General features: G+C 56.2%; 1 protein-coding gene across 7 annotated transcripts in view; it reads right to left on the minus strand.

Moving 5' to 3' along the window:
* LOC120241172 (TRIO and F-actin binding protein) overlaps positions 1-4,583 on the minus strand; it is a 60,050-nt gene extending 55,467 nt beyond the window's left edge. For 3 of the 7 annotated variants that reach the window (XM_039246137.1, XM_039246139.1, XM_039246136.1), the window contains exons 1-3: positions 4,497-4,576; positions 3,881-4,010; positions 2,869-3,096 (exon numbers count right to left, since the gene is read on the minus strand). In XM_039246137.1, the coding sequence (XP_039102068.1) occupies positions 2,869-2,982 (114 nt within the window). In that variant the 5' untranslated portion in view covers positions 2,983-3,096; positions 3,881-4,010; positions 4,497-4,576. Of the gene's footprint in view, positions 1-2,868; positions 3,097-3,880; positions 4,011-4,496 lie in introns of all 7 variants that reach the window. The other 4 variants (XM_039246141.1, XM_039246142.1, XM_039246140.1 and 1 more) reach the window with 2 other exon arrangements.
* Positions 4,584-11,158: the final 6,575 nt, after the last annotated feature.

Consider the following 11,158-nt stretch of genomic DNA (forward strand, 5'->3'; position numbering starts at 1 on the left):
ACCTGCGAAGGCTGGTGCTGGGCTCACCAGGGGGGAACGGCCTCTCACCTCCGGGAAGGCCCCCCCATTCCTCCCCACCTTCCCCGGGGTGGCGGGCCCTCCCTGGTGGTGGGAGACAACGGCCACAGCACCCTGCACCCCGCCTCCTCTCAGGTTACCTGGGCGGCAGGCTCCGCGGTGGCGGCTGGCGGCTGTCAGCACCCTCGTCCCCGGGGGGCTCCGGCTCGGGCCCCCACGCTGCCACCCTCCCAGGCCCCGACTCTGGGCCCGTAGTGGTGGTGGCAGCCGAGGCAGCGAAACCTTAGAGGGGCCGGCCGTGAGCAGGGGCCCCTCATTACTCTTTCATAAGCCAGGGCCCGGCCAAGAACAATGCGGGACATGAAACCGCAGGAACCCGATCCCCGCCTGCTCACCTGAGAGCCAGGCAGGGCGGGGGCCCAGGCACGGGCTCCCCGGGGACCCCGCAGCTCAGTGCCCCGGGCCAAGGCCGCAGCCCAGCCACAGACCAGGGTGGGCACAGCCTGCCCCGGGGTCCAAGAAAGCTGCTCGCAGGCCCTGGGCAGGACCAGGGAGGGGGGCCGGCGTGTCTGCCAGGCCGTCCAAGCCAGAGGAGGCCCATCTGGGTTCAGTTTCGCGCCCCCCCTGCCCCGGAGCCAGATTCTGATCAGAACTCAGCAGCGGGAGGTGTCAGATCCACAGCCCAGCCTGGCGCCTTGGCCGCCCTGGGGACCTCGCCACATGAATGAGGAGGGAGCTGTTTGCGGGGTCCGGCCCAGCTGGGCCCAAGCGGGAGTCCCAGCCTGTCACGGCGCCTCCCCCCTGCTTTCACCCCCAGCCCTGGACACTACCCGCTGTCCCCACGAGCCGGCCCAGGAGCCAGTCCCTGGTTCTGATTTCCCGCCTGGCGGGTCAGCATGGGCTCTGGCCTCAGGCAGACATCAGGCCCAATCCTGGCACCTCCACTTCCCAGCTGGGTGACCTCAGCATGGCGGCTTCCCTCTCTGAGCCTGGGTTTCTCATCTACCAAACTGGGGTGAGAAGAGCACCCACCTCCTAGGGTGTCACGGGAATTAAATGGGTTAATACCTGTAAAGGGCTGAGCACAGGGCCTGGGCTGTACATCTTACATATAATAAATAATGTAAAAACATTAAATAGAATTTCATTCGTGGTAAATCAACAGAATATTAAATGCATTTAGGAATAAATACACTGAGGGGCGCCTGGCTGGCTCAGTCAGAGAATCATGTGACTCCTGTTCTTGGGGTCGTGAGTTCGAGCCCCACATGGGATGCAGAGGTTATTGAAATAAGTAAAGATTTCAAAAAAGAAAGGAATAAATACATTGAAAGGGACGTGTATGCCTGGCAGACAGCAGGACCCTGCCACCTCCCTCCCTGTAGACCTTGGCCTTGACCTGCTGGCCCGTGTGATTTCCCAGGATAACCCCTCCCCCACCTCTCAGCCTGTGAAAAGCCCTGCTAAGAGCAGAGCACGGAGGCATCCAGCACCCAGGCTCCTAGGGGAGCTACAGTAAGCTTCAGGGGGAGGGCTGCCCTGGGACCTGAGGCCACTTCTGCATATTCTCGGGTAGCACAATGCCCGGCACTTTTGAGCACCTGTTCAGTGTGAACCATGTGAACACGCGGGCCGGCCCCAGGTCTCAGCCCAGAAGTGGGTGGACTGACTCTCGAATGCAGACCTGTCTGCATCCAAGGTTCTCTTCCTGTTTCACGCTTGCTGTCTCCCCACCAACTGGGGAAGGGCAGGTGCATCGGAGACAGACCCACGGGGCTTTCGGGCATGTTCCCTAAACTTGGGGCAGAGGCCAGAGAGCTGTTACTGGCCGTGTCAGGACAGAGAGAAAAGAATCTTCCAGATTTACTTTTCGGGTCGGGAGGGAGGGAGGGAGAGAGGAAACTAGTGTGTATTGAATTAACCAACCACATGTGACTTGGGCTAAATAGTGTCAGGTGCCCTGAGCGGGAAAGCTCTGTTGCCCCACTTTACCCATCAGGAGAGCGGAGCCAGAGAGGGTACGTGGCCGCAGGGCACACAGCAGGTAAAGGGCAAACCTAGGTTTGGAATCCTGGCTTCCCTGCTTCCAAAGCTGAATGGCAACTCCCTTATATTGGCCACCCCGTGGAGCCTGACACCCTGCATAGAACCGGCTGCCAGGCTCAGAACCCTCTGGGGATGATGGTGCCATGGGTGGGGGGGAGGGTCAAGGCTGGAGGGATCCGTGGAGATTCACGGGTCCTCTGCTTCTCCCGGGGCTCTGGGTTTACGTGTAGCGGCACTTGGCCTAAGACCACACGGATCGCCAAGTGAGAAAACACACATCCCCTTTCGCTCCTTCAACACCTTCAAGGAGAGTCTCCAGCGGGTGCCAGGGTACCTTTCATGTCTCCCTAACGCCCGCCAGTCTCCCTTTCTAACGGAGAGACAGTGAGAGTCAGGCTCTGAGCCGTCAGCCGACACGACTCTCTGGTTAGAATTTAAGGACATTTCTGATTTCTTTTTTCGTTCTTCCTTTTTCACCTTCTATATAAAGGGTATGATCTTAGTTTTCTATTCCTAGTGATGATATAAAGTTGTGTTTCAATATAAAGTTTAAAAGGGTGTTTATTTAAAGAGCAATAAAGTAAGTACTAGGTGACATGAGGCTGTGGCAGAAAAAAAACCAAAAAAGCGGGCGGAGAATGACTCACATTTGGGAATCGCAACGTGGCCCCAGCCCCTCATCGTACAGACGGCAGAATCGAGTTCTGCCCAGGAGGGAGGCCAGTGTCTGGCCACAGGCAAGTGGCCCAGCCAGGGACCGTCCCCATCCCAAGCCACTACGACCGTTCAGGAAAGCTGGCTTACCTGGTGCCTTGCTCTGTGCACCTCCTCAGGGTGGAAACAGTTTTGACAGCAACTCAGGGCGAGCACGTTGGCCTCAAAGTGCACACAGGGGACAGTCCCAGCCACCCCCTCCATATTGGGTGAGTCAGGCCACGGCGGCTCTTGTGATCCAATGGTGGGAAGAAAGGGGGTCGGGCAAGGACCAGCTGATTGGCTGGTGGACCACCCGGAACCCAGCCTCAGCTTCCCCTAGAGAGACAAGGACCGAGGAAATAAGGTTATCATCCATTTATGCATTCATTTATTCACTCAACAAACACTCGTAAAGCACCTACTAAGTACCAGGCCCTCTGCCAAGCATGTGACACGTGATTTCTAGTCATTACCGCAGCGTTGCTCAAAGTCTGTCTAAGGACCCTGCAATAGACTCAGCCAAGCTGCTCATAAAATGCATATTCCCGGGGCGCCTGGCTGGCTCAATCAGCAGACCCCGTGACTCCTGATCTCTGGGTTATGAGTTCGAGCCCTGTGCTGGGCATAGAGCTTACTTAAAAAATGTAAATTCTCAGTTGTCTGCCCAGATCCACCCAGTCAGAATCTCCTGGAGATGTGAGGCCTGGGGTTGCGCATTTTTAAAAAGTTTTTTAGGGGATTTGATGCACCCCAAAGTTGGAGTGAACCTTTTCTCACAGTTCTCCTACGTTGCAGATAAAGCTGAGGCCAATTTAAGACAAGGCAACTAAGAGTTACCGAGGGTCCATACCTTGTTCTAGGTCCCAGGGGCTGAACTGGGGTTCTGACTGGAGCACAGGGCTCTCCCAGGGCTCTCCTGTCGTCGAGGGGAGGCCACTGAGAGCTCCAATGCCACGCCCTGGGAGGGGGAGGGGGGATGCCCCAACAAAAGAGTGACCCGAAGATCCCTTCCTCACTCACAGGGAGCCCCAGGAGGAGAGCGGGGCAGAGGAGAAACCCATATCCCCAAACCCCACGCACCTTGGATGCCCAGGTCCCCTGCCCACACACCTGTCCTCACCTGGCGAGTGTCATCCAAAGCCCACCGGGGGATAAGGCCTTCGTTGCCAATCTCAGCCGAGAGCTGCGGAATTTCACATCCTCCCCTGGGGCAGCCAGGGCCAAGGTTCCCGGCTTCTCCACCATCAGACCTGGGGAGGTGGCAGAGCCCGGAGTGTATGTGTGTTTTGGAGGGGGGTACCCACTTGCCCCCTCGATCCTTCCTGGGCCATCATCTCCGCGAGACGTCCCTTGCACCATGGGTGGAGGGGGCGCGAACCGGTCCCGCCCAACTTGGGCGGGTCTTTCCGGGTCTGCCCATGTAAAAGAGCATCGCCTGAGAAGGAATACGCCGCTCATTTTCCTGGGGGCGGATGGGGGCTCTATTCCATGTGCCCCTCCCGGCCCCCGCGTCCTCCGCCTCCTTATTCCCACCCCACTGGCAGAGTCCTCAAAAATGCACATTAGGTGTGGCTGTAACAATGGGAAACCTTCAGCGGACACTCCTGCCCCGCCCGGAGAATGGACTCCGGGACCTCTCCCGCGGGTCAGCGAGTCCCTCTCCGTGTGCCTCGCCCCTCTGCCTTACCCCACCAGCCTCCGCTCCCCGCTCCCCTCAGCAGCGCCGTCCCACTGACCTCGGCTCGGGTTTCCACGCACGGGAGGCGCCACGGTGGGATGCCGGGGTCGCGGCTCCTATTTTAACAATGAATCAGAACGTTGCCCGGGAGGAGGACGAAGACCACTCCTCTGCGGCTCTCGCATAGGCTCTCTCTAGGCGCCTCATTTACATAAAGGCTGTGCGATTGGACAACCTGAGGGCAAGGGGCGGGGCGGAGGCGGGCGGGGCCCAGAAGCCTCGGAGCGCGGGACCGGCTGCACGTCTAGCCTGAGCTGCTGGGTCTGGGTTCCCAGGGGGCCCATCCGAGGGCTAGCGCTGGCGGGTCTGGCTCCTCTGATCTCTTTCCCGGAGATGCATTCGCTCTACAGTTCCCTAGGCTGGTCTTAGCCCAGATGTTGGGCTAGAGACTTAAATTCTCTGGGCCTCAGTTTTCTTACCTGTAAAATGGGGAGAGGAGTAGGACCTGTGGGGATGAAATGAAATGCCCAGAGGGTTTCAGCCTCCATCTGCTCACTTCCACTGATATAGAACTCATTCAAAAAGGCACAACTCTCTTTTTTTCTTTTAATCGTCCCCGCTTTTGAAGCTAATATTTCTTCTGCACTATGTGCCACCTCCTATTCCAAAATCTTTACATTCATTAGGACACAGTAACCCAAAGGGGTAAGTACCAAGATCCTGGTTTCACAGCAACTAAGGACAATTAACTCGCCAGTGTCACATGGCTAGTAAGAGGCAGAGCCAAGGCTAAAACCCTGATGCGTCTGACTCCTCTAGCACCACAAGCATCTTCATTCACTAATTCACTCGGACATTCACATGTATCTGTGCAGGGCACTGGGGAGACGGTAACATGAATAAAATGTCCCTCCTGCTGAGATGAGAAGCTCAGAGACCAGAGGAAGACATAGTCCCTGAACAGGTCATCCTGGCCCAGGATGGAATGGGTGAAAACACAGTTTAGTAACAAGGATAATGATGGGGAGCCTGGGTGGTTCAGTCGGTTAAGCATCCGAGTTCGGCTTCAGGTCATGATCTCACGGTTCGTGGGTTCGCGCCCCACATCAGGCTCTGTGCTGATACTAGCTCAGAGCTTGGAACCTGCTTCAGATTCTGTATCTCTCTCTCTCTGACCCTCCCCTGCTCATGCTGTCTCTCTCTTTCTCTCTCAGAATAAATAAAACATTTAAAAATTAAAAAAAAAAAACACAAAGATAATGAGCTCTCAGCTCGATCCCAATTACTGTGAGCAAAACAGGGAGTAGGGAGACCAGTGCTCAGTATCTGATGCTAGCGACTCTTGGCTGTGTGATCTTGAGAAAGTTGCTTGACCACTCTGAGCCTGGGGTGGGTTAGACATTTGGTTTGAAAAAAAAAAAGACATTCGGTTTGAGTTCGAAGCTCAGGACAGGGCCCCGGCTCTTTAGCCCCTGTCCCCCACCAAACAGTAAAACCTGGAGCTAACTCAGGTGTGACACTCCTGACAATTCAATTCATGAAATACTTAAGGAAACAAAAGATTGAGTCTCCTGCTTTCTTGCTGCTTTACATTCCAGTGGAGACCAACAGACTCCAAACAAGATAAGTAAGCACTCCATAAATAAATATGCAGGATGTAGGCTGGGGAGAGGTGCTAAGGAGAAAAATGAAGCCAGGAAGGGGTGTGTGTGTGGAAATGGCTGGTGTGGGGAGGGCATTGCATTTGAAACAAGGTGGTCAGGGGAAGCCTCGCTGAGGTGTGCCGTCTGAGCAAAGGCCTGGAGAAGAGAGAGCGAGCCTGCAGGCCCTGGGGAAGGACAGGCTGGCTGAGGGGACACAGTGTGGAGGCTGGAGTAGAGAGGGAGGGAGGAAGGGAAGTGTCCTCGGGCAGGGCGGGCTGGTCCTGAGCGCTCTCCCTGGCTCTGGAGCCGCCTGGCTGGGCCCCTGGAGGGCAGGAGAGGATGGTAGGCAGGTGGGCAGAAGCCGGGGTCCTGAAGGAGAGACGACTGGACAGGAGGCAGGAGGAGGGGGTCAGGGAGCCGGGGGGAGCTCTTGGAAGAAACCCCCTCTTGGAGGAGACAGTGGCTCTAAGAGGGAGACCCAAAGTGGGGCTTTTGATCATGTAATAACAGCCCCTCCTTTTCCCTAGGGGGCAAGGCTGTCTGCATATACCGTGGGTTTTCTCCCAGCGTCTCCCGGTGATGAGCGGGGCAGCTGTCACCATCCCCGTTTCACAGGAGTGAAACTCAAGGCTTCAGGGGCTTAAGCAAGTTGCCCAAAGCCACTCAGCTGCTTGATGACAGAGCCCGGTCTAAAAAAACCCAGTCCCAGAGTCCTGTGGGATGGCTCGGATGGCTCAGGGTTAAGGGCTCAATGGCAGCCAGGACAGCGCTCGTCACTGTTGTCACCATTCTATGCCAGCCTCGCATCCCCCTTTCTGCTCCCAGGAGAGTCCGTGCCTATCTCTCTGTCTTTGCTCATGCGGTTCCCAGGGGCTGCGATACGCTCTCCCAGAGGTCTGGGGGGCCCGCTCCACCCCTCCGACCCCGGGCTTCCGCACAGTCCTGGGGGAATGGTCATCCCCACCTCGGAGCATCATGTGCTCCGGCAGGCGAGGTAGAGAGGCAGGGGGCGTGGCCTGGTAGGCGCGGAAGCAGGAAGGCTCCAGTCCGTAACGGGGTCATCAGGGCTGACTGCAGCCCGAGGCCACCCCTGGGGAAATGGCAATCCAGGACAGCCAGGCTTACTTTTCTTTTTTAATTAATATTTTTTAACGTTTATTTCTTTTTGAGAGAGAGAAAGCGAGCGAGCAGGGGAGGGGCAGAGAGAGAAGGAGACACAGAATCCAAAGCAGGCTCCACGCTCTGAGCTGTCAGCACAGAGCCTGACGTGGGGCTCGAACTCGCGGACCACGAGATCACGACCTGAGCTGAAGTCAGAGGCTTAACCGACTGAGCCACCCAGGAGGATCCCCACCCCCTTTTTTTTTAAATTGCAGCCAGGCTTACTTTTCCTGAAAAAGCTGGAAACCTGAACTTCTGCATGAAATCTTAACGGCTTAAAATATGGCTAGGGCAAATTGTTTTGGTTTTGGTTTGGTTTTTGCCTCAGAAAAAAAATTGGGTAAACACTCAGATGTGTTCCTTTTCACAGAGATTTTCAGTAAAGGGCAAAAGACTTCAAGGATCTGAAGAGACACCAAGTGTAAGTCAAATTGTTTCTTTCTTTAAGTCAAATTGTTTCTAAATTTGCTGTGAGTCACACCAAGCTAATATGCAGTGTTTCTGAAGTGGTAAATCACAGATAGGTTTTTCTTTTTCTTTTTTAAGTTTATTTATTTTGAGAGAGAGAGAGAACAAGTGTGGGAGGGGCAGAGAGAGGGGGACGGAGGATCCAAAGGGGTTCTGTCCTGACAGCAGAGAGCCTGATGTGGGGCTCGAACTCAGGAACCACGAGATCATGACCTGGGCCGAAGTTGGACGTTCAATCACTGGAGCAATCCAGGTGCCCCTCACAGATTATTTATTCCCTCAGTGACAGTTTAAATAGCACCCCCTCCAGGAAGCCCTCCCTGCTTCTCCGGCCTTGAGGAAGGGGCTCACTGTGCTGAGCAGAGATCTAATGCAAGACTCAATGGCTCCTAGGGTGTCTTTCACATCATGGACCATGTGAGTGCACCCCTGGAAGGGAAGGCTTGGCTTGTTCAGTCGATGGGTCAGTATTCATGTCTGCATCGAGGGTGTGGCTTGCTTCCTGAGGGTGCCACCTCAGTGTGCCTCGATGGCAAAATGGGCTTAATGGGGTTCCTGTGAGAGCTTAGTGAGTGAAACCAGGTAAAGAGTGGCTGGTATACAGTGAGTGCTCAATAAATGCTACTCATATCATCTGTCCTCCAGTCTTCTCCACTCGGTCCCCACAGCTACAGCATATGAGCTGTGAGTCGATGGCGGGCAGGGACCGCCCTCTCCTGCTCCTAGGGCACCCCCAGTGGCCGGGACTTCTTAGCGCCCAGTAAGTGCTTGGGGAGGGGGGGGAGTGGACACCTGCATGAGAGGAGGGCCTCCCTGCCTCTCACGGAATAACGAACGACACCAGGGTCCTGGAGACTCCGGTACTTCTGGTCCACCACTCACCCTGCCACTGGGGGAGGATCTCTCTAAAAAAATCACTGACCCTGACTTTCCCGTGCCACCCCCAACCCCCCCTCAGGGGTTCCCAGTGCCCGCAAATTAAGGATCCAGATCCTTTAGCTCAGTATTTGAGTCCCTTCAGGATCTGAGCTCCGGGGAGGGAGCCTCTGCAGCTGCTTTTCCTCTGACTGCCCCCCACCTTGGCTCACCAGGGCGCCGGGCCTGCCCGCTCATCCCCTCCCACAGCTGCCTGGCCGACCCAAACCGTCCTTCAAGATTCACGTCAAGGCTCACCTCCTCTCTCCGCTTTGGGCCCCTCTGGGTGCGTAAGGATGTCTGTCCTCTAATACTTTGTTGAACCTCTGACCTCCACAAGGACTTCCCCGTGTCTGCCCCTCGGAGGGATGTAAGGACTGTTGAGTTATTAGCCATGACAGGTAACTTCTGCCATTATGCTTCTGGAGACTCAGTTTCCTCACCTGTCAAATGGGGCTAATACCCGCTCACAGTGCTGTTGCGACTTAATGCCGTAGCTGGTCTGGCACATGAGAAGCGCTTGATAAATTACTCTCCCATCTGCTTTTGGTTTTGGTCGTTATTTGGCAATCCTGCTGACTAGGGTGGAAGGGAGAGGGCGAAGTTCATTGGATGGGGAAGGTTTCATCGGGGGCCCAGGAGAGATGCCTGTGGTGATGGGAAGGAGGGAAAAACAGGTTGCAGACAGGCAAACGTGGCTCACTAGGGCCAAGAAAATTCTAGAACCGATTGTTTTGAGTTACTGGGAGCACCTGCGGGGGTGGGGATTGGGTCCCCTGTAATTCAGCCACGATTGGTTGAGGACCCATAATGAGGGCCCTGGGCCAGGAGTAGAAACATAGCAATTGCTGAATGACACAGCTTCTCACTCCGGAGGCTCAGGGTCAGCTTGCAGGGGACAGACCCAACCAGGTTACAATGCACTCAGTGTTTAAAAGAAGGAAACACAGTGTCGAAGCCCAGAGTGGAGAAAGGACCGATTCCCGGGGGTTGGAGGAGCAGTCATGGAAGGCTTCCCTGAGGAGGTGGCTCAAAGACAGGGCAAGAGAGGCTGTGAGGAGCCTGTGAACTTCTAAAGGGCCCCCACAACATCTGGAAGCAGCAGGTGTTGCTGACGTGCCGGCCCCACTCACAGCGGAACAGGCAGTGAGGTCTGGAGCTCAGAACGAACCGGGCAGTCCCTGCCAGAGTCCTGTGGTCAACAGTCCAAGCTGGGGGCTCTGAGCCGCTGAGGCTCCAGGGGACTTTGGAGAGGACAAAGGCAGAGGTTTCCCTAGCACGGAACCCTCTCCTCTGTGGTTGCCAGCCTTGGCATGTGGCTCCACCAGCCCTCCCCACTCGTCCCCCGACCCACCCCAGGGAGGGCTCAACTGCCCCAAAACACTGCCGAGTCTGTCCCCTGCTGAGCGGGTGGCCTGGTTCCTACCAGCACAGGCCTGACCCAGCGTCGGGGAGCCCAGCGCAGTCACCAGGGAACAGAAAAGCAAACGTCTGCTGTGGCTTTGGTTCCAGATGGCCACACCCCCTCCTGACCGCCCTTCCCTGCACTTTCAGCTCCTGTGGGAGACTCCGCTGCATGTACCCCAATACTGACCCTCCCCTTCGCAGCACAGTCCCCAAGTCTTATTTGGGAACATGGGTCTCCAGAATGGACCATAATCCCGGGCCTTCCCTGCAGCCGAGAGCGCCCTCTTCCTCCTTCCCCAGGTCTTTGCCTTCTGCGGGACCAAGGTCAGAAGTTCTTAAAGTAGGGACAGGCATGTTCTTCAACCCATCCTCCCATGTGCTGGCTGAAAGACAGGTTTGATGGCTGACGCTCCAGCAGCCATAGTGGACCCTGAGGTGGAAGCCAGGTGTTGAAAACAGCATGAAAGAAAAGGCTAAAAAGCCTGCCATCCCAGCCCCCCAGCTCCAGCCCAGTTACCTCCCTGCTAAGCTCCTCTGAAACAAGCCATTTATTTTTAAATTTGGTTTCCTATTTTATGAAGCTAAATCCCAACCCTTCTTTACAAAGCTCCCAGAAGCTCCCAACCCGGGAGGCCCACAGGAGGAAAGGGTTCAGGTGTGGAACCAGGAGGGGCTCCATGGAGAAAAGCCCAGTTCTCCAGAGGGTTCTGATCCCAAGATGGGCAAAACGGCTGACTCAGTTTCCGTGGTCTGCTGGAAGGACCGATGGTACACACAGGAGAGAGCAGGCGGGAATTTAATACGTGGGGACAGCACAAATCATAGACGCGAGTGGCTGGTGACGCCGGGGCTCTGGGGACGGGAGACGAGACCTGGCTCAGATGTCTCCGCGGACAGCGGCAGCCCAGGCACGCTGCAGGTGCTGGGGGAAGCAGCTCCTTTCGGCCCCAGGGTGGCCCTGAGAGGTAGGTCTCTTGTCATCTCACACTTGGGGACAGACCCAGAGAGCTTGGCACAGCGAAGTGCACACACAGAGGCCAGGTGGCCGAGCCAGGATTTGAACCCAAACCCTGCTGTGTGCTGGTCCCTAGGATGTGCCCTGCTCCCGGGGGGGGGGGGGGGGGGG

The sequence above is a fragment of the Hyaena hyaena genome, unplaced genomic scaffold (genome assembly GCF_003009895.1).
Source record: "Hyaena hyaena isolate Hyena2069 unplaced genomic scaffold, ASM300989v1 scaffold_280, whole genome shotgun sequence".
NCBI classification, from domain to species: domain Eukaryota; kingdom Metazoa; phylum Chordata; class Mammalia; order Carnivora; family Hyaenidae; genus Hyaena; species Hyaena hyaena.